Below are 23559 nucleotides of genomic sequence, written 5' to 3'. Positions count from 1 at the left end.
TTGTTGTATCCCTGGTCTCGGGATACAGTGCGGGACCGCTGCCGATGACTCCTCGGGATCAGGTTTCCAAAGATAACGCCGAGAGTTAATAACAAGAGATATATATTTGTTCTTCCTGTACAGTTTTCGTTAGCGAACCCGAAAGATGTGTTACTACGTCTAGTTTGTAGTTTCGACGAGCGACATATACTCGTCGCTATTATTATTGATTATGAGCCCACTCGTTCTCTTTCCGCGGTCTTTATATACTCAGCCTTTCGGCTTGTTACCAAGGGATGTCACTCGCGGTCACGGGCCTTTGGCCCGTGCACTAGCTTAGCCAGCAATTGCTAGCTAGGCGCATTCCACCGGAAATCAGGAGATTTCGGGTGGCAAATGAGTAACCGGATATGTAGCTCGGTGTGATGTCCGGTGTGAAGGCCGGTGCGATGCCCGGTAGCAAGGCCGGACGGTGTCGTCGCGCGAGGTGTCACTCGACACCCTTCTCGTTATTACAAGTAAAGTTTGTGTGAGTGTCGCGCACTCACAACATCCCTCCCCCTTATTGAAAGAAAACGAGGGGCTGAGTTTTCGCAACTAATAGTTTACGCTATCTTATCGCTTTTCCTTAGTGAAAAACTATATACTAATCGCTATTTCTTTATTGTTTTATACTAATAATTACATACCATTCGTAGCTGGTATTGCTCGTTCTCAGATTCGCGTACACACAGGTTTTAAAATCTTTCAAAACTGAACATGTTCATGTCCAGGGTCTCGTTTACGGCCTCTTCTTCGTCGAGGAATATCTCGATGCACTTCCGGCAGTTTCTGGCAGGGCACACGTTCATTAGCACTTTTCCGCATTTGAAACACTCGGTGATCGTTTCCCAATGTTCGTCAGGTGAGAGCTGCGTCCGGTATCCGTGTGCCGATGGATCTCGTATGGTGCAATAAAGCCGGTATCGTTGGCGATAACAGCTTCGGCACCATCTTCTCCAAGGAAACTCTGTTTCCACTAGACATCTCTCTGTTGGTTGGAGGCAGATGCTTCGTAGAAGTCTTTCGTATCTTTCTGGGTGGTCCAATGGGCGCACTCCATCGATGGGCTGACTGAGTTCAAATTCCACAGGAATTTTCATCCTGTCCTTGGAGTTGGTGTGTGTGTGGTTGTAACTCTATGTCACCGGGGTAATTTGCGGGGCTGGTTCCGCCTGGCTGCTGCTGTTGTTCTTGAGCTTGAACTTTGTTTATCGTAACGACAGTATCGAGTCTTTGGGGCTCGATTGGGTCGTCAGTTTTTATAATCTCGTAAGAATGGAAGTGGTGGGGTGTAATTCCCTAAATCGGGCCATATATGGTCATAGTGCTGTGCACATCCGGTGTGTGAGCGAAATTTGCAGAAATAAGTTTTTTGATTCTTTGGTTCCGGTGTAACGCGATATATCGTGTGGTCTGATTTTGTTTAATCCGAGACGTAGAGCTGTGCAAACTAATGCCACGTTTTTTCCCGCAGGAAATAATGGATCAAATTGTATATGATATATATAATAATTACTATTACATATAGTTGTTAATTACTATTACATATATATATATATATATATATATATGTTTTTTGTGTTAGAAACGTGTGCTGTTGCTTCGTTTTAGGATAGATCTCGGTATCGTATATTCTGTATCTATATCTAATGTCACCCGCTTATTGTTATTCCGCTTTTTCTTTTTTATTATAATAAATCCTATTACTACGGCTATTATTATTATTACAATTGTTGTTCCGCTTGTTGCCATTGGAAAAATAAAGTGTGGCGACTGAAAAATCGAACTTGAATCTTTATCTAGTTCGTTGTCTATCTCCTCTAATTTATCCTTGGAATTTTTTAATTCCGTCGGATTTGGTATAATATTTTTTTAATTTTATTTCTTTGAGACCTGTATCGTTTTCTAAACCAGGCTTCTGTAGTAGTGAAATATTATACTGAGGTAGATATGATTCTACTCTTGTCTCATGTGACATCTTGGGTGATCTTATAATTGTATTTTCTGTCACTAACTTACAGTTATTTTTTAATGTAATGTTACCTACTTTTTCAATTGTTTCCTTTATTTTTCAGTGGTCTTTACAATGTAGAGTAATTACTTGCTTTCGTGGTGACGAGTATAGCCACGAGTGTGAATTACTTAACGCTATCCAAAGGCTGTGGTTCGACGTCGCATTTTTTATGTTACAATTTTTATAATGATCTTTCGTTTCTTAGATACATTTTTATCTCGCAGATAGAGGCTGGGTTTATTCGATATACGGGGTGGATTTTCGTGCATAGGTATTCGGGTATATTAATCTCTATGCATTTCCGCAGGTCGTTCTTTTGCGAGGAGTTATGTAAGTACGCTGTTCTGTGTCTATTGCAATCAGGGGATTGTTAATTTCTACGAACGAGAAAATGTTGTTCTGACTTGGGATAGGTAGCGGAATTACACTTAGTATTTTGTATTTTGGCATCAAAATTAGAGGGAATCGTAAATAGTATATATATTTATTGATCGCAGTATGCGCCTACGGTCGCAAATTTCTCTATTGTCGACCATTCATTCTCTTTTATTCTGAATGGGAAATAGAGTCCTTCGGGCAATTGCGAGCTAGCGTCTTTAAGTGATTCTATTATTATTGAAATGGGTGTTAACCGAGGATGCAGAATTCCTTCTTTTAAAACGTTAAATATTCTAGTACGTCTTTCCGCGTCGCGTGTTAGATTCAGACAGTACCAGCGTTAATTATTATGAAATTTTCGTGTAAGTTACTTTGGCGTTCGTCTTCTAATAATTTTGTTCTTAGTTTGTCTGTCGCGTCCGCGAGAGTATTTTCGTTTTGTCGGATAGTTCTTTCACTGTTATCAATGTGAGCGATAGTGGCTTGCATTATTTTTATTTGGTTTTTTATTGCGTGTTTGTTTAATTCCTGTGAGTCGTGTAATACCGTCAGTTGTTCGTTAATTAATTTTTCATCGTTTGCGTCCATCGTACCAAACAATGATTTTGCGACTGATCCTATCCCGTCGTTAATTCTCTTTTGTGTATTCTTGTATTGTATGTTGAGTTCATGCGTTCTATTAATTTATTAGTTCTTTCACACCCTTTTGCAATAACGCTGTGTAAATTTTCGCATGTTTCTTTCCCTATGACTGCTATCATTATGCATAGATTATCCGTTTTGCGTACGTATTTTTCTAACCTGTGCGAGTCGTTTTGATAGTGTCGTCACGTCTATCTTGATGACACACTTTCCAGAAGGATTCAACCGGATGTAATCCTCCTAGCTTTTCAAAATATATCCCTGGATGGTGCGTAAATTTTTCTATTTCATACGGTGCCTTCATGTCCGGGTCTTCTGCGGAACTTAGCGTCACCCAGATTATAAATCTGTAATTATTTGTTTTAATTTACAAAAAAAAATTTTTTTTTTTTAATATTATTTTAATTGCTACAAAAGTTTTTATAATGTGATCGTTGTGGGACCATGGGAGCGGAAAAGGATTCTCAAGTTCAGATGGGAGGCGGAAAAGAATTCTCCAATTTGTATCGTTTATCATTTCGCGCTTCGAAATGTGTCATATTTTCGTTTCCGTTGCCTGTGTATCTCGTTGATTCCTCATTTTTTATCGTATGCTTAGCGTTGCATCCTGTTATCTATTTACACCTTTTTTCGTGTGTCTTTTCTCCTCTGGATGATCCGGCCCTTTAGTCTCCTGTCGGCTATCTGTTCGTGCGTTTGCTTGTTTTCATAGTCATGTCTCGTCGTGAATTTTTCTTCGCGTCTTCCAGTGAAGAGAGTGCTGAGGAGAGTGAAAACAGTTTTCGACGACTTCAGTGATCTCGACACTGTGGCTCTTTTGGCGAAAGTTTTTCGTCCGTTGATGAGGAGTGCACGGTGCCGCTGACCCGTTGTTTGTAAATGGCGTTGAACATTTGGCTAGCCATGACGATGGTCCCTGGGAGGACCTGGGACCCTCTTGCGGATGTCTCCGTTGATGGGTCCGATACTTTCATTTCCTGGGAAAATCGGTCGGGGTCCCCGGATTTTCTTTCTGCGGGTATGGGACCCTGTGTGATCTGGCCGAGGAATCCACGGAGGCTATAATTCCCGGCCCACTCCGAGCCCGCTTTTGTTCACCGATTATAGCGAGGAATTCGGTGGTGATCTTGATCTGGAGTTCGAGTTTGCCGTGGATCAATATTACGCGAGGGGAACTTGCCTCATCTGGATCTTCCGCCGAGGATCCAGACATGGACGCGGTTGACTAATCCGTGCATGGATACTTTGTAGTAGTAGTATAGTAGTTTATAGTGTGTAGTTTAGTTTTAGTGTTTAGTTTAGTTTTTAGTGTGTAGTTCCTCTTGTGCCGATTGCTGTTATGGATTATGTTCCTGGTTGGCGGTCTTCGTTTTGGTGAGTCTAATTCTTTTATTTATTATATTTTTCTTTTTCCTTTTATTGTGTATGTGCGTGCATGTGAGCATGTTTTTTATCCTTCTTTTGACCGCGGGTAGGCTTCAATAAACGGTTTCAAGACGGTTACGTGTACGCGCGTCGTTGTCCTCCCTCGCCTTATTGTATAGTTTATATTAGAATGTTTTTCGGTTACCGTATACGGTCCGGTCCATTGCGCGTCGAGTTTCTTCGATCTTCCGCGTCGGAGCGTTCGTCGTATAGTAATACTTTTTCGCCGACTTTAAATTTTATTTCTTTTGTCTTTTTATCGTACTGCGTCTTAGCCTTGGCCTTTTCGTCTTTATATTTTCGCGTGCGACACGATTAGTAGCTCTTAACCTTCCCGTAATTCCTGCGCGTAATCGTCGTAGTTGTAGGTAGGTTTAGGCGGTTTTGTCAGGGCCGTCGGCAGTTCTGCCTGTCGACCGTAGATTAATTCAAACGGTGTATACCCTGTCGCCGTATGAGGCGTTGTATTATACGTGTGCATCGCGTACGGGATCCATTCGTCCCAATCGGTTTGGTCCTTATTTATATAATGTCGCAGGTATTCTGCTAAGGTCCGATGTGATCGCTCGAGGATACCATTGCTCTCGGGATGGTAGGCGGTAGTCTGAATTTTATTTATCTTCAGTAGCTTGCACGTATTCTTGAAAATTTCGCTCAGGAAGTTAGTGCCTTGGTCTGTCAGTACGTATTCTGGCGTTCCGTATTCCAGGACGATCTTCGTGACAAATTCTTTGCTCACGGTATTTGCTTCCTGGTTCGGTATAGGTATTGCCTTACTAAATTTTGTAAGATGGTCTTGGAATGTCAGTAGGTACCGATTTTCATTTTTCGTTATTGTTAGTGGTCCCACTATATCCAGTGCACATTTCTCGAAGGGTCGGCTAGGCGTGTCCGTGACGACAAGAGGGGCTTTTATTCTCCGAGAAAGTTTATTCTTCTGACAAAGCTCACATTTTTTAATGTATCGCTCTACATCGGCCGTTAATCCGGGCCAATTATGTGTCAATCGTATTCTTTTTATTGTTCTTTCAATTCCTTGGTGCCCTCCCGTAGGTGCATCATGATATTCATATAGAATTTGTTTTTTCTTTTCTTCTGTGTATGCTGCTTCGCATACGTTGTCCTCTTCCTTTTCATCTTCTGTAGATGCACGTGCGTATTCGCCGTCTTCGTCTAGTGTGAGGATTTTATCAGCTGCTTCGGTAACGTGAGCTTCCCGCTTCACGTTGCGACTTAGCGCGTCGGCGTTCGCGTTCGCTCGACCGGTCTTATGAATAATTTCATAGTCATATTCCTCCAGTTTCAATCGCCATCGGATCAATCTTGATCCGGGGTCATTTACGTTAAATAACCATATGAGGGGTTTGTGGTCAGTTACGATTTTGAATTTTGTCCCATAGACATATGGCCGAAAGTGTTTACAGCCCATACTATTGCAAGTAATTCTTTCTCTGCCGTGCTGTAGTTTTGCTCGGCGCGGTTTAATATTCTGCTCGCGTAAGCAATGGGACGGTCTTTTCCTATCGGTCCCTGTGACAGTACGGCTCCTATTGCATAATCTGAGGCGTCGGTAGTCACATTGAATTCTTTTGTAAAATCTGGATATTGAAGTACGGGCGCCGTAGTTAATTTTTCTTTTAATGTGTTGAAAGCTATTTGCTGTTCGACAGTCCACGCAAATGTTTCCGTCTTTTTTGTTAGTTTCGTTAATGGTTTCGCGATCTTGGAAAAATTGCTGATAAATTTTCTGTAATATCCGGCCAGGCCTATAAATGATTGGATATCTTTGACCTTTTTGGGCTCCGGAAAATCTTCTATGGCTTGCAATTTTGCCGGGTCGGGCGATATTCCATTTTCGGAAATTACGTGTCCTAGGTAATTTACTTCCTTGCGCAGGAATTCGCACTTGTCCGGTTGCAACTTTAAGTTCGCTTCTCGTAGGCGTTGCAATACTTCCGTTAGGCGTTTATTATGGTCGCTTAAACTCGATCCGTATATCACTATGTCATCGAGATATACTAGGCATCTGAGTCCTCGAATTCCCATGAGTACCGAGTTCATCAGCCTCTGGAATGTGGCTGGCGCATTTTTTAATCCAAAGGGCATCCGATTATATTCATAATGTCCGTATGGTGTCGAGAACGCTGTCTATTGTTTATCTGGCTCAGCCATCGGTATCTGATGATACCCCGACGCTAAGTCTAGCGTCGAAAAATATTTGGCGTTTCCCAGTTGATCTAATATTTCTTCAATATTGGGTAGGGGGAAAGAATCGCCAATTGTTAGATCATTTAGTTTTCGGAAGTCGATCACGATTCGGAGCTTCGGTTTTCCAGACGAGTCGGCCTTTTTGGGTACCACTAGCAGTGGCGCATTCCATTGGCTCGTGCTGGCTTTGATAATGCCATCATGCAGCATTTGTTTTATCTGTGTATTCACCTCTTCCTTATGCCTTGCGGGGAGGCGATACGGCCGTACGTTGACCGGCGATGAGTCGGCTTGTGTACGTATCTCGTGTTTCACTGCTGCAGTGCATGTCAGTGGTTCTCCACTTAGGTGGAAGGTATCTTGGTATTCTTCGCATATCCGTGTGAGTGCCTGTCGTTCTTCCGAATTGAGATGCTGGGTACGCAATGTTTGTCAGATCCGTTTGCTTCGTGGGAGTTTATTCGCACGTTCCGCCTCGTTGATAACCGCGTATATTTGATGATCACTTTCGTCGGGATCTTCTATTGTCACGTGCGGCGTGCGTATCTCTACCGGCTTATCTGTGGTATTTATGATGCTGACTACGCATGCAAAATTCTTCGGCTCGACCATGCATCGTCCGATATATACGCCGGGCTTAGTTTCCTTCGCCTGGATTACTCCGGGCTGATTTCGGTTAGTGGTTGCTCGGACAATAGTCTCGCTGCGCGGTTGTAGAATTATCTTACCGTAAGGTTTTATTTGAAAGTGACGCCGGCGATGTTCAATTGTTGTTTGTCGTAGTCGCAGATCACGCGGTGATTTTTCATGAAGTCCAGTCCCAGTATTCCATCGTACTCCATGGGGAAGTCATCCTTGACCACGTACATGGTATGTCTTAATACCTGTTCGCCTAGATTAATGTGGGCTTGCATGCTTCCGATTGTATACATTTTGTGCCCCGTTATTCCCGCAAGGGTGATTTTTTCGGGGGAAATTCTAGTTTTCCCTTTAAGTTTTTTACCTTGATGAGTGAAAGGGTTGCGCCCGAATCGAAAAGCATGTTTATTTCTCCTGAGCGCGTTTCTTGTATCGGAAGCGTGATTTGATCTAGGCCGCTGCTCGGCTGGGCAGCTCGAGTTACTTGCGCGACCTGATACGTCTGAGCGCGCTTATCTTTCTTTCCGGCTGTTTTCCTTTCGTCTTCGCTACTAGACTCGGATCCGGAATTCTTCTTTTTACGCGGTTTCGATCGCTTTTCTAGGGTTGTTATTTTTATTCCCATTATTTTGTGGTCGAGAAGGGTGATATGACGTTTTGTTGCGAGGCCTCCCGTTCAAGTGCCAACACTCGGCTTGTGTATGGCCACGTTTTTTGCAATGCTTGCAGAATTTCTCTACGGCATTTATACGTGTTTTATCAGGTTGTGGTAGTGCGAACCGGTTCGAGTAACGACTGTTGCGACAGTCTTTTCCGTGGTGTCCTAACTTTCCGCACTTTCGACATTGTAGCTTATTTTTGTAATTATCTGCGGCCGGCATATAATATTTTGGTTTTGGGCGGGAAACTGTTGTTCCCTTTATTCGTTCTTCTGCGGTCGCGGCAGCTATCGCATCCTGCAACGTTGCATATTCTCGTGATCTGACTACGGCTTTTGTGTCGTCGTTTAGCCCTATCTGATAATTCTCAAGCGCCTGTTGTTGTAGGATATCTAATATTGCGCGTTTATTTTCCGTTGTGTAATGTTGTCGACCCTCTATCATGGACTCATACAGATCCATTGTTAATTTGTCGGCTCTAAGTCCGTAGGTCCGTGCATTTTCTCCGGTTCTTTGTTTGAGAGTATTAAATTCAATTTGCAAATGTGTGGTGCTCTTTTTACTCACGTAGCACGCTTCTAATTCCTGTCTTAGTTGTTCAAAATTGCGAATCTTTCGCGTTTGGAAGTCCAACATTGCGCGCCCTTTCAACTTGGTGCATAGGATTGCTCCTAACAGAGTTACCTCATCGTTTGGATCGATGTTTTCGACCGCATATGTCATGGCGGTTAGAAACTCTTGTAGTTTACTTGCATTCCCGTCGAACTCAGTGATCATGCAGCGCGCTTCTTTTAACGGTAGGGACCCGCGACCTCGCTGGTGGCGAACATCATCGTGATCTACGTAGGTTGTGTCTCTCCTACTGAGTCGCGATGGTCGATAGTCGTGAATGCGCTGAGTGTGTACTTGCGTTTCCCGTACGGCGTCTATGTCTGTTTGTAACCGACGTAATTCTTGAATCACCGCGCGCAGAGTGTCTCGGACTTCATTGTCTCTCTCTTGCGCTACGTTTGGCGGTGCTGCTCGTGCAACTGGGTTTTCGCGGATTTTATGGTGTATTTCTTGAAGTTCTCGCTCTGCGTCGGCTATGAAATGTTGAGCCTCTGATTGTTGAGTTCCCGAGGGCTGGGCTTGTTCGTTGGTACTCATTTCGTATCTCTCGAAAATTTCTTCAGGGTTAAAGATATCGGAATCGTATGAGGTCAGTGAAAATTCACCTCGTGAAGATACGCGGCTCGGAGTGCGACTAACGTATGGTCTCGTCCGTCTGTCCACGCGGTCTCGTCTTGTCACGTCAACTGCGTCGGTGGAAAATAAACTGGCGTCGAGGGCCCCGAAAGGAAATTCTCGCTCACGTATGACGTGCTCGGGTAGCTCGCTATCGCCGTCTAGGAGACGCCCTAAGGCCCTGCGATCGTTATCTCGATCCTCGCGGAGGGCCTGTGCCGCTCGCCACGCTAGTTCTAACTCGCGATAGTGTATGGATCGCGCCGCCGTTCTACTGAATAGCCACGATTCGTTTCTTATTGATGTACTATTGTCGTCGGACATTCGCTATTGCTAGTACGCGTTTCGGTAGTAGGGTTACCGGGGGTCTTAATCAATTCGGGTTCGCGTGTCGTTTTTATTACAAAAGTTTTTTTGTATACAAAATAGTTTCGTGGACTTACATTACCGCGATGTATCGCCGCATGTTGTCCGTCGCTCAGCTGCTTGTGGCTGGTGCGTCACGTTGCGGTAGGTCGGTGTCGTCTTAGATAACACTGCTATCGCTGTTGTCCGATGCTATCTTCCTTCCTTGTCTCGGAGAATCAGCAGGTCGGCTTCGTTGCGCCTCGGGTGAATTGTCGCCCTGGCTTTAATGTTTCTCTTCGGCGGTTTTCTTCTGTGCGCTGAGTCCGTTAGGGAGCGTTTTTTCCTTTTCGGTATTTTTCGGCAGTGAATCCCACCGCTGCCACCAATTTGTTGTATCCCTGGTCTCGGGATACAGTGCGGACCGCTGCCGATGACTCCTCGGGATCAGGTTTCCAATAGATAACGCCGAGAGTTTATAACAAGAGATATATATTTGTTCTTCCTTTACAGTTTTCGTTAGCGAACCCGAAAGATGTGTTACTACGTCTAGTTTGTAGTTTCGACGAGCGACATATACTCGTCGCTATTATTATTGATTATGAGCCCACTCGTTCTCTTTCCGCGGTCTTTATATACTCAGCCTTTCGGCTTGTTACCAAGGGATGTCACTCGCGGTCACGGGCCTTTGGCCCGTGCACTAGCTTAGCCAGCAATTGCTAGCTAGGCGCATTCCACCGGAAATCAGGAGATTTCGGGTGGCAAAATGAGTAACCGGATATGTAGCTCGGTGTGATGTCCGGTGTGAAGGCCGGTGCGATGCCCGGTAGCAAGGCCGGACGGTGTCGTCGCGCGAGGTGTCACTCGACACCCTTCTCGTTATTACAAGTAAAGTTTGTGTGAGTGTCGCGCACTCACAACAGCATATCGTCCGACCAGCGATCGCGATCCTTTATCTCTTTATCAGCGGAAAGAAAAGAACGTATAAGAGAACGTATGAAATCATCGTCATCGCGTGTTGCTTCTACGATTGATATTAGAAATGCATGTTTAGCAAAAAAGTGTGTGGTTGTGGTTTCGTTCGCGTATCGTCCTCGCGGTTACTGTGATACACACAAACACACGCATATATTATTATTATTATTATTATTATTATTATTATTATTATTATTATTATTATTGGGAGTGCACGTCTAGCCAAGAGGTTTTATCGCAAATCCTCATCCTGTCGTACGTCAACGAACTCGTCATAACGATTGTAAAAGAAATACTATAAAGCGAATCTTTCATCCTGTTGTAGGCTAACTCACACTCAGTGATTTAACTTTTTTTACTACAACGTTATCCGGAGCACATATTTCTTGGGGGGGGGGGGGGGGATAACGATTAAAATATAAGACGCGAAACATAAGTGTTTTACATATTTATTGCGGCATAAGTGTATAACATAAATGCCCCTTTAGGTAGAGGTAAAGAATCGTTTCATACATTTTAGAATACAGCATATACATATAATACATATTACAATTCCGTTGTAATTATATTGATATGATCGTTTCGTTCCACCCACCAGTCGTGTAGTTTGCAGACGTTTTCCATCGCGCAGTGCTTGGTGTGGCGTCTACATCGAAACAATCGACCGGCGTTGAGCGTCTCCAGCCGACCAATGTTTTCGTAATCAGCGTCTATCGTTTCGATCGTCGCCTCGGCATCGCGAACGGCGTTACCAACGAGCTCCTCCAACCACCGTTTCTTCTCCGTTCCCTTCACGTAGATCAGCCTCGACGTTTCGCTCGTCGTCAGACCGTTGCAAATGGCGCGCCGAATGATATTTCGCGCACGGTCGTAATCCACTTCTCCGTCCTTCCATTCGAGCCCGTGATGATTCGCGGTCAACCAGCACACCTGAGCTTTTTCGGTTTTCGTCAGAAGATCCCAGGCCAGTGGTGCGGTGAATACGTGATGCGTCAAGGTTCGTCCGTCTCGTAGCACGGCTACCTCCTTCACCAGGAATTTATCGCGAACGGTGAATCCTTGAACGTCGATGAAAACGGGCGGCGCGTACGACATCGTGCGAATACCGATTATTTGTACATGGTTCCCCCGAGGGCGAGATCTTATATACCGCACCTCACACCATTTTATTCTTCCCCTCTTGCCTCGTTACTATTACGCAATACGTATTCTCGGCAACTATACGTTACACAATTTTCCGCAGGATATTAGTCAGAGGGCTTTACTCGATGATGCGATCGTGAATAATCAGACAGTACGCTGTTGTGTTAGCTGGAACGTTTTCCTTGCATTCGAATTCTATACGAACGTCTAAAGTGGCGCTCTTTATCGCCTCGTTCTGACGAGAACAATCGATCACCACGAATGGACCGTAATTCATGAAATCTACTACATTTAGATAGGCCTCGTCAACGTCGCGTCCGTAGTATACCTTTTGAAATTTCGCAAACATATCGTACAGTACTGCAATTTTGTATTGCTTCATATCTAAATTCATGTCATCGTAGGGATAAAAATCCGAATTCAGGTACAGTTTTACATTAGTGAGATTGCAATGATCGAATACAGATGCGTCTTTCGGAAGAATGTTTCTTCTCTCCGTCTGCAAAGCGAAGATAACGTATCGCGGTTTTTCCACTTGCGCCGCTCTTGACGGCCCACGAGTGTTTAGTAGTGCTCTGCAATAGAGGAAATTCATACAGGTCCCACGAACGAAATCCAACGCTTAGAAATCGTCCGCTCTCCAGCGTTCGCAACAGCGATAATTTGTTAACGTCGTTCAACATCACGTGAGGCATTCGCCATTGAACCTTAGACAGAACGACTTTAGGCTCGATGGAATCAGCCTCCGCAACGATGCAATTGTTGTCGTTGCGCGCCCGTATTTAGATAAGCTCGTGTCGCGCGTTTATCACTATGCGTTGATAATCCTCGCAAAAACCCAGGAGTATTTTCAAAGGAACGGAGAAATTGAAAAAACCGTCCGCGGAGACTACCGGTCTGCCCCATCCGGCGTTCTGTAGTACATCCCTATCCCTCGATGTTAAAGTTACGTAATTTTAGAGCGTGCTGGTTGTTCCCACGTTTCTGCTTCTGTCGATCTCCACACCGTTTAACTCGTAACGAATTTCATCGAACATAAAAGCGACGCAATTACTCGCCAGTCTCGACTTACGCTTATCGTCCGTAAATATCCCCTCGAAGTAGAGAAAGCTCTCGCACGGCAGAGTGTACAAGTCCTGTTGCTGAATAGGTATACGTATCTCGTCGCTGTATCCCAACGTCGCGTTGACGTACGGATTGTACGTGTGAGTCTCGATCCTGACGATACGTTCGTCGAAAATCGGCTCACCGCCGATGTTGAGTATGTCAATCGTCATGATCGGTGTTTCTCACTCTAAAACCCAAAGAGCGAAGAAACGTGACGTTCGCCGCGCTCAATCCTCCGCGCTGTTGCGTTACCTCGCCTCCTCCCCCTCTCTTCGCCGCGAACAAATCGATATTTTTTTCACTCGCGATTCACCGACAACGAGCATGTTTAATCATGTCTACGTTTTCTCACGTATAATCTGATCGTTATCTCTTCTCCACGAAAATCGACGGGACGACCGTCCTGATCCACCATTCGCAGCGTAATATTCGTAACGCTCCGCGCGACAACCGGAAGGTAAATGATATGCGTAGGCGTCTCCGATATTTTATATCCCGGAGGGACGTTCGGGGTGAACTCGTGTATCGTATGAACCGGCTTGTCGTTGCTGTAAGCTCTCGCGGTGACGTTACATTCCACACGTATAACGTTGACGCTCATAATATTCGTCGGTTTGTCGGACACGTGCCATTTATTCGGTTCCAGGATGCGCGGAAAAACCTAACAGAGATCCAATAGTATTCGGCGAGGTGAAATCAATTCGATACGGACACTTTATTTCGGTTTTCATCGTGTTCTCGTTGGCGCGAAGAACGATCGTTTTGTTCGCATCGTAATCGGTATCGATGTCGTACACACAATAGGCGTTATCCGTGACGCAATTCTCTCTCGTCTCATCGTGCAACGCAGCCCTGAGATATCGTTCGATGGCGTTCAGCTCGTAGGATCCCTCGGGAATAACGATCACGTCGTTGTTGTCGCCGTAGTAGAATGTATTGTTCTGCGAATGAACGTTCGGTATCGTGTTGTAACTTTCAAAATTCGCGAGGCCCAACTCGTACTCGCCGTCGCTGAGATCGAGAGCGGGAAAGTAGTCGGCAACGAGAACGTTGTTTACGCCGGAGAACGTGAGCGTCATCGACATCGCGATCGATCGAAAAAAAAATATATATATATTTTAATTCCAATCGAAACCGCGAAGAAATCGCAAACACAACTGACCGCAAATGCTCTGATCGTACGTCTGATACGACCGAGGATTATACGTCACGTCGACGTTATCGCCGAGATACCGCACGAGTTCTCGCGGAGGTCGAAGATTTCCGAAACTATCGAAATAAACGGCTCTGCCTCCTCTCCTCGCGTAAGCAACCCAATGCGTTCCCGGACCTTCCGCGTCGTCGAGATTCACAATACCGCACTCCGCGCGTCGCACTCTCGCCGGCAAATCGTCGCGCGTGAACACTCCTCTGAAATGTGGAATTCGCGCGCGTCTCGCCGCTCGCACCAATTGCTCGCTCGTCGTGACGTCGGATACGGGTAAATAGTCTACTAGCGGGAGCGTTTTTTTTTTCCTCTCTTTCGCCGCCCGGTCGATATCGCACCTCCGCGTTTCTTATACGGCGCGAGATACAATCCGTGGCCCTCTATCGCGCGATTGTGACGTTGCAGCTCCTCCAATTGACGACGAGCGGCCTTCCGATCGTTTACGGCTTTCGCCACGCCGGCCGCACCACCGATTAAGGAACCAAGTGCTCCTAGTACCGGTAGAAGCGGTAACAAGCCTCCGCGTTTCGCTATCTGTAGCACTCTCCTCCTCTTCCTCGATACCTTCTTCTTCGTCGTCCTTCTCTTCAGGCCCATTCCGAGTTTTGTCTTTGCTTTCATAGCCGCCCATACGGCGGTCGCTACGGCTCTCTCGCCGAGGGCCGCGTCCCTCGCCGTGATACGCTCTCGCGCCCTATCCGCGAGAATTCGATCGGTCGCGTGACGTTCCGCTAGATCGTTACTTCGCGAATACGCTATATCGTGTTCGCGGCACGCCGCGTCCAGCGGATTTACGCCTTTATCGCCGCGTAGCAGTCGTTTAGCGAGACGAGTACCGGGTCCGCAGAATTGATAGCCGGGAACGTGCAACTCGAAGGGAAGCGCGTTTATCGCGCTGTTCAACAATCCGCCGCCGCGTCTTCGGATGGCGTCGACGACGACTGCTGGCATACGGCGCAATGTCTGATCTGCGGTGCCGGGCCGTCGATGTGCGTTCTTTGCCAAGGCTGATTATAATGCTCCAAACATCTGCGGCAGCTCCGCACCTCGGGATCGGCTCTTAGGTGTTCGGGCAATTTGTCCCACAGTATCTCGATGTACTCGTCGAAATATCGCAGCAGAATTGTCTTCGGAATGAACGATAGCTCCGCGGCGGACCACTCGAGAATGTCACGCTTGTCCGACAGTATTAGAAACATCGTTACGACTGCGCGAAGGGAGAGAATCGATCGCGTATAAATAGCGCGAACTAGCGCGCAAGCGCGCATACGCGTAGAGATGAAATTCGTGCGACAATCGCCGACGATAAGAGTTTTCGATCTCGATCGCAAAACCGCTGGGTCGAACGCGACCGTAGGAACGACGCGGAGGCACGGTGCGCTGTTACCGGACGCGATACGTTGCATCATCTGCGGTCCGTCGAGCTGCGGTAAGACGAATCTATTGATAAGTTTACTGGAGAGCCCGCACGGTTTACGCTTCGAGAACGTATACGTCTATTCGAAATCTCTGCAACAACCGAAATATCGTTATCTCGCGCGACTATTCGAGCCAATGTGGGACGAGATCGGTTATCACGCGTTTCGCGAGAATCACGACGTCGTACCGCGCACGGAGGCGCTTCCCGACTCGATATTCGTGTTCGATGACGTGGCCTGCGACAACCAGAACACTATCAGAGAGTACTTCTCCATGGGTCGACATTCGAACGTCGATTGTTTTTATCTCTGTCAGACGTACGCCAAGATACCGAAACACCTGATACGGGACAACGCGAACCTCTTGATTTGGTTTAGACAAGACGACACCAACCTGAGGCACGTGTACAACGATCACGTGAACACCGACATGTCGTACGAGGATTTCTGCGCGTTGTGTCGAAAGTGTTGGCAGCGAAGATACGGTTTCGTGGTGATCGACAAGGACAGCGCGTTGAGAAACGGTAGATACAGACGAGGATTTAACGACTACGCGGTATGGTGAAACGTTCAGAGCGATGAGTAACGTCGTCGAGGAACGCGAGAGAACGGCGCGGGAAATCGCCAAGACGCGCGCGACGATCCGTAGGAAGCATCGGGCGTTGAAAACCGGAAAGCTGGAGGAGGAAATCTCGCTGGAGAAACGCTTCAAACTGATCGTCGAACCGTTGAAGCGTATAGTCGAGCACACCGCCAAATCGTCGAACGACACTGTCGGTAAAAGGGAACGCGAGGAGGGTGACGTCTACGACGACGACGACGTCTTCGAGGAGGTAGCCCCGACGAAGAAATCACCCGTGTCTAAGAGAAAACGAACATTGGCCTCGCCCACGATCGCCTCCACGCCGTTAGGAAAGGTGACGTTATACCCGCGCGAGGAGGAGGAGGACGCGCCAGCTTCCGCGCTCGAAACCTCGATCAGAGATACCCTGCAAACCTCGTACGGTCGCGAGTCCCTGCACAGTCGATTGGGACCGTTGGGACAAAGGTATGTGGGCGATCTTCTCAGTGGAGAGAGTAAAACTAAAATGATTACGTATACGGGGTATACTTCACCGAGGAGGGTACTAAACTCGGTGACAAACCATTCGACGTGGGAGGAGACGACGCGATTATAATAGGCGATACGAGATACGTTGGCACGCCTGGCTTATACGAATTGATCTTCAAGAGAATTCCCGATGACGCCGTCTACACGAAAAACGATTTGCAAACGTACAAGAGTATACTGCTAACGACGAACGCTCATAGACGCGGTCGTAGCGCGAGTATGCCGATTATGGGTAACAAGGGCTACAAGTACACCGCGATTATCGGACCGCTTATACGCGGCGGTAATAAGAGAACGGGTGCCGGCGTACTCGACGTTCCATCCGGCATGAGAGTAACAGACAATCGAGTCGATTACGTTCACTGGGACGATCCTAACGAATTGGTCGAACGTCTTCGATTACTCGACGCTTCTCGTCGCGCCGGCAACAACGCTCACAACAACGAGATCCTGTCGATAATCGAGGAGCTACGCGAGGCGGGACTAATTATAAATTGAATCGTCGGCCACGGTAACAGTACAGTGCGAACGCGATGGCGGCGACGACGAGATGACGTCGGTGAATAAATTCGGCATGTCTCTGACGGGGAAACGCGACAACGAGATAATCGCTACGCGTTCGTCGATCGAATCTTTGAGGCGCTACGTGCACAATAACGCGTTGCGTATGAACGGGGATAATTACGACGCGAACAAACGTAAGATACAGCGATTAGAGTTCCCCGTTGACATCGCAGACGCGACGAATAAGGGCTACGTCGATCTCAATCTACGAAAAACGGCCAAGGACATACAGGAATTAAAGGAAATCACTGAGAATAATAGCTCGACGTTGGACTCGCTCGGGAAAAAAATACAGGACCTACAGAGTTTATTCGACAGAAGCCTCGCTCAAATCATCTCTAACAGATTAAGCTTGGAAACCTTTCAAAACGAGTTACGGAAATTAAAGGAATTGATCGATAAAAATGTGAAAGAACACGAGGATATGTTGCAGAAATTGCAGGAAACGCTCGAGGTAAAGGTAAACGATCTCAATGTAAAGTACGAAAATAAAATACGAGAATCGAAAGATGCGTTTTCGCAGAATGTTGAAAAATTAGAAAAAGAATTGCACGACCTACCGACAACGTATGAAAAGAAGTTAAACGATCTCGACGCGAAATACGAAACGCAGATTATACGGAATTTGAGAGAGACGATCGACAGTAGCCTGAAGGATCTGTTGGATTTAAGAACGGAGACCAACGTGCAGGGAGAAAACCTGCGCGGTTTACGGAGCATTGTGAGAGATTTGATTGCGGCGTTGGAGGTTGATATTCACGACATCGCCAACAGACATTCAAAACACAAACAACTGCAGCACCTTCGGTATCTGTTGCAATGAGCGCCGAGAAACGAAGACTCGTGAACGAACTGCACGCACCGGCCCGTAAAAACTTTCCACGACGACGAGTAGTGGTACGCGGATACGACGATCTATGGCAGGCCGACGTGGTGGAGATGCGCCCCTACGCGCGAAACAACAAAGGACATAATTACATTTTGACGGTTATCGACGTTCTGAGCAAATACGCGTGGACGTTGCCGCTCAAAACCAAAAACGGAAAGGAGGTTGCCTCGGCGCTATCGAAGATATTTCGCGAAGACGCGCGACATCCGAAAAATTTACAAACGGACGAGGGAAAGGAGTTTTACAACGCTAATGTGCGTCATATTCTCGACGAGTATCGCGTGAATCATTATTCGACGTATTCGGTAATGAAAGCGTCCGTAGTCGAGAGATTTAATCGCACGCTGAAGAACGACATGTGGAAAATGTTTACACTCAACGGATCTTACGTGTGGATCGACGCGCTACCGAAGCTAGTGTCGTCCTACAATCGTCGAAGGCATCGAACGATCGGCATGCAGCCAGCGAACGTGACACCGAGCGTCGCCGAGAGGCTCCTGTCCACGGTATACAGTCACGCGAAGATCGTCGCCCCGGCGAGATTCAAAATCGGCGAGCCCGTGCGCGTCAGCAAATTTAAAACGATCTTTGAAAAAGGTTATACGCCGAATTGGAACACCGAGGTATTTCGCGTAGCCGAGGTACGACAAACGAATCCAGTGACCTACCTTCTCAAGGATTATCGTGGCGAACCGATAGCCGGAGGATTCTACGAGCAGGAGTTACAACGAGTCGCCAATCCCGACGTTTATCTAGTTGAAAAGATTCTACGCAAAAAAGACGACGAGGTTTTTGTGAAGTGGTTAGGTAGGAATGGACAAATCGCACAATTCGTGGATTAAAAAAACAGACGTGGTGTAACAATGTTTTTATTATATTCTTATATTACATAATATATATATTCAAATACATAATACCATGTATGTGTTATTATTGAGACACCCTATAATGTCCCCACGGCAGAGTTTCCGTCGATTCGGGCGGGATATACCGTTTGTCGTCGTACGGACTAAGAGCGATTTTCATTTCGGAGAACGTGTAAACCTCGTGCAGCCTGGATCGCACGCTCGACTGACGACGCGTCATTTCTATATCGTTTCGTAGGCATCGCGTAAAATCATCGAACGTTATCGTTCTCTCCACCACATTTTTCTTCACACTCTTAATTTTCTTCGTGTTCCTACCCCCCAAAACTCTCGTGGCGTACATCTTCGCCCTCAAACCAACAAATTCCGTCATAATAGCGCCGCAATTCTCGTCCTTCATCAAACCCGGCACACTCTTATTCACAAACGGCACGGTGTACGGATTATTCTCCGGAAAGTTGCTCGTGTCGAATCGATCGATAAAACGTTTCATATCCTCGTACACATCGTAACATTCGATGAAATATATCAAGCTGTCCGTATCCGTGTACATGATTTTACACTTGTCTCGATACAAAGGCAACATATAATTGTAATGAAATTCGTATAAGCGCGTTTTTGCTATTTCTAAAATAGTCATACCAACGTACAACGGTTTGTTCATCGTCACCTCTAAGCGACGCAATTCAATGGCCATCAGATCCTCAGCGAAGATGCTTCTACTGTGGAAGTTCGGTTTAGCGATTAACGCTTCCGCTCCGTGTCTACCATCCCTACTCGTCACGAGACGCACGTCCACACGATCGCGCACATTTTCCATGGTCTTTCCGAAAACCGCGTTATTCATTAGCTTATACATATTTCTCTCGAACTCGTTTTTCGCGCCAATCCTAAATCTCGTATTCAATTCTATGTAACCACGAAGCCATGGAAATTGCGCGAATCGTAACACGCGATGAATCCTCGTTACGCGCAACCCGTGTCGCAGACATTGTTGTAGGTTGCGATAATGTATGACGTAATGCGACTTATCGTTAAGCGTGGCCAGGAGCTTGACGTTCCGCCTATCGGGAGGCGTGGCGCGCACGGGACAAAATGGAAGATCCGCGTGAGCGCCGTGCAACTCGTGCGGATACGCGATATCTACCTCGAGAATGTAACCGAAATAAGAATCCGCGGACACCGACATTACGTCGAAATTGGTAATGTCGTCGAGCCACTGGAAACACGAATACGGTAACGGTTGGCACATCGCCCAACCGTACAGATTATTTACGTCGTAATACATAAGAAACGACGACGGTTGCGACGAATCGTAAGACGGTACATATCTGTTATTCGCACGCGCGTATCTATTCGAACACTGGCTAAGACCGCCGCGCACGCCACGCTCAACGAACAACACCATGTCGATATCGGTCAAAAGTTCGAAACGAACACCCGTGTATTTCAACATCGCGTCCCACGTATAGCCGGGTAACGTATAATAATGAGCGGGATCCAATCCGTAACTATCTATGCTGTTGTCGCGAAATTTTTCAAAGACATCCGCAAGGAGTAGCACGTCCGTTTTCAAATATAGATCGCTGTATTCGCCTAGATTTTGAATGTTAAAGCGCTCCCAGACCTTAACGGCGTGCCTGTGATCGTCGTCGGACACCTCCTCTCCCGTTAGCGAACTGTAAAAAGCGTCGCGCGACGGTAACTCCGTATCGTGCAACTTATCGACACTGTCGAGGTATTCGTACGGGAACACGCCTTTGCGCGTGAGCAATTCAAAATCTTCGTCATCCAAATCGGAGAACATCGATCGCATTATTCGCAAATCGTCGCGATCTAGATACGACACCAATTTGCCGAGACTTTCATTTAGAAATTTATACGAATCCACGAATCGCAATTTTACACAATTATGCCACTTCTTCTCTCTCGTAGAACTTACATTCTTTGTGAAAGAAATGTACGTCTCTTTGTTCAACGGTAACAGATCAACTCTACCCTCGTATTCATTTGCGATTTCTTTAATTATAAAATGCGCGTCGTATCCAGATAAATTATGAAAAAACACCGGAATCACAAAAGAATTGTGGTAATTTAAATTACAATACGAATGCGCCGCACCCCTATAACGCCCGGTGATATGACAATGATCACGCACACGTAGATCCGTCGTCAGGAATATTTTTCCACATATGTGACAAAACGTCACGTCCGCGAAATCGCGCGTCTCCTCCCTCGACAACTCCGACATAGGCGCGACCGCGGCAAGAGTATCTTTCGCGCGATGCGCCAGAGAATTCAATTCTTTCGCAAACCACGAAACGCAGTCCTGACCGCGATGCGATATATACATCGATGACTCATCGCTTAGCGTGCACCTAACATAATAACCGACGCTAAACGCTCTGTGACGTTGATAACCGAATCCATTTTCCGTTGTCATAAAGCTTTCCCCCTCGTCCTTCTTTTCCAAAAGGCACTCCAAATCCGCGTATACCACGTACGGAAGTCGCTCCTTTCGATCGTAGTTGCGAAACGAGAGCCACTTATCCTCCTCCTTGGGAAGAACAATCGCGTACTCGTTCATCTTTTCGCAGTCCTCGGTATGCTCGGATAATTTCTCGATCGAATAAAAATAATGCAGACATCTGAAATTGCAATTGATTGTTAAGTATTGGGAGAATCCACGCGAGAGTAACAATGCACCTACCGATCACATATGAACTTTTTGGTTTGGGTCTTGTTTATTTCGTTCGAGACCAATCGCGAGAGCTGGGTAATCAAAACATAATGGCCCACCGTATCGTTACGTCGTGTATCCGATATGTATAACAAATTTACGTGAAGATTTCTCTTGTTAGCCGTAAGACGTAGAGGAACGATCTTTTTTTTATCACGTTCCTTAAACATAAACACATTTACGGATATATTGTTCAAACGTTCAAATTTAGTGATATCGCGCAGAGCAACCGGAAATTCTATTCCATCGAACTTCAGGTGCATTCGATAATCGGGATACGAACTGCTCCTCTCTCTATTCTCATCAGCGGGATACATCGCGGCGATAACAGCCCACGCGAAACACGCGTTATCGTTCGACCGCACGTTCACCACCGCTTTCTTACGTCTCACGAACGGTATGTCGCACCAGCATCCCGCCTGCATGGGATCGCATTTGTTGATATTCACGTTCAAATTCAATATACGCGACAGCGCCCATCCGCTATCGCGCTCTTGAAACTCCTCGAGTGACGTGAGGATAGCGCGGATCACAAATCTTTCGTACCACTCACGCAGATCGGTCAAAACGAACAGCTGTTTGTTCGCGGTTGTAATACTTTTAACAGCGCTCTTACCTTTGGCAACGAATTTCCCATTAAACACAGTATTAACCTTCAAACACGAATATCTATCCAACTGTTCACGCACCTTCTCGATCACCATGTCTCTCGAGTCCTTGAGAAATTCGCTTGGTTCGATATAACGAGAATTAATGACCGCGCCCGTTAGCACGCGTTTGTCAAAAGCGGTCTCAATTTCAGACCAAATCAATCCCGATCTCTCACCAAGACCGGCACCGGAACAGGCAAATCGGTATCGTAACTCGTTCCTTATTCCCTCTAAACTCAAAATACGGGACACGAGAGAATTTACCGTTCCAGTTCTCACGGGACGACGTTGACATTTCTTTCTCAAAGCGCTGGAACACTCCTCGCATCGACGCTCCCACAAAAGATAACTCTCCTCGTCGACGATATTAGCCGCGTTCGTAAAAAGATCGTCCACCTACAGGCGATCGCCCTCCTCGTCGACGACATCGCCCGCGTTCTCGATAAGGGCGTTCAACCAAGACAGATCGACTACCGCGTCGGTAGACATATTTTCGACGGCGTCGCTCATGATTCTTGCCTAGAGATCCACATGGTAGAACCCTCGTTATCGACCGGTAAGTTAAATTCAACCCGTTGATTCGCGCGTCTAGCCTGTTCGATATATATAGGTGCGATCCGATCCGTGACGAAATACAACGTCTTGTAGCGAATGCTCGTTGGTATACCTGACAAATATCGCCTTCCACGATCACTCACAGCCATCAGCGTCTTTATCCACAGGTCCTCTCGCGCAAATACAGTTCCAATCTCTCTTCGTAGATGATACGTTCCCAAATGCCATCGCTTATCCTCCTTCTTCACGGTCCAACGATTGCGCTCCTCGCTTGCGGTTGAGGTAGATGACATTGACTCGTTGCAATAAAGAACCTCCTCGTTTTCAATTTCCACCGATACTCGTTTCTCCATACAACACAAACGTTACGTTCACCATCGCAAGCTCGATAGATTCTTTTATGACAAATTCGTCTATCGACGCGCTCTTATATACCCTACTAAAACGAAAAAAAATTGAGTGATAGAAATATTATTGTTCGATGACAAAACTATATTGCACACATTCCGAGAAAAACATAACACGGGCTCGACCAATTAGAATTTGCCGAGTAAGGAACGGCGGGATGAGTCGCGCGTCGCGCCCGAATCCCTGCGGTTTCTCCGAGGATGCGCCTTTCCGCTCGGATTACGCATCGGCGAAAAATATAACAGATTTCTCTCTCTCTCTCTTACTCCGATTTACGTTTCGCCATACCTACCTCCCTTCCCCCATACTCCTCCACGAGGCTCTCGACCAATTACAATTTGCCGAGTAAAGAACGACGAAATAAAACC

At 46.4% G+C, this 23559-nt stretch overlaps 2 protein-coding genes across 2 annotated transcripts; both read right to left on the bottom strand.

The window, feature by feature from the left end:
* Positions 1–14587: 14587 nt before the first annotated feature.
* On the bottom strand, positions 14588–15399 carry LOC118645292. The gene has a single exon (XM_036286089.1). The coding sequence runs from the start codon at positions 15397–15399 to the stop codon at positions 14890–14892; it is 510 nt and encodes a 169-aa protein (XP_036141982.1). The 3' UTR covers positions 14588–14889.
* Positions 15400–18902: 3503 nt separating this feature from the next.
* LOC118645210 lies at positions 18903–22717 on the bottom strand. The gene is made up of 3 exons (XM_036285854.1): positions 22629–22717; positions 21549–22538; positions 18903–21486 (listed from the first exon to the last, which is right to left on the bottom strand). The coding sequence occupies exons 1-3, from the start codon at positions 22715–22717 to the stop codon at positions 18903–18905; spliced, it is 3663 nt and encodes a 1220-aa protein (XP_036141747.1).
* Positions 22718–23559: the final 842 nt, after the last annotated feature.

The sequence above is a fragment of the Monomorium pharaonis genome, chromosome 4 (genome assembly GCF_013373865.1).
Source record: "Monomorium pharaonis isolate MP-MQ-018 chromosome 4, ASM1337386v2, whole genome shotgun sequence".
In the NCBI taxonomy this organism is placed as follows: domain Eukaryota; kingdom Metazoa; phylum Arthropoda; class Insecta; order Hymenoptera; family Formicidae; genus Monomorium; species Monomorium pharaonis.
The sequence above is the reverse complement of the archived record's forward strand: the minus strand, read 5'-3'. Positions and strand labels throughout refer to the sequence as shown.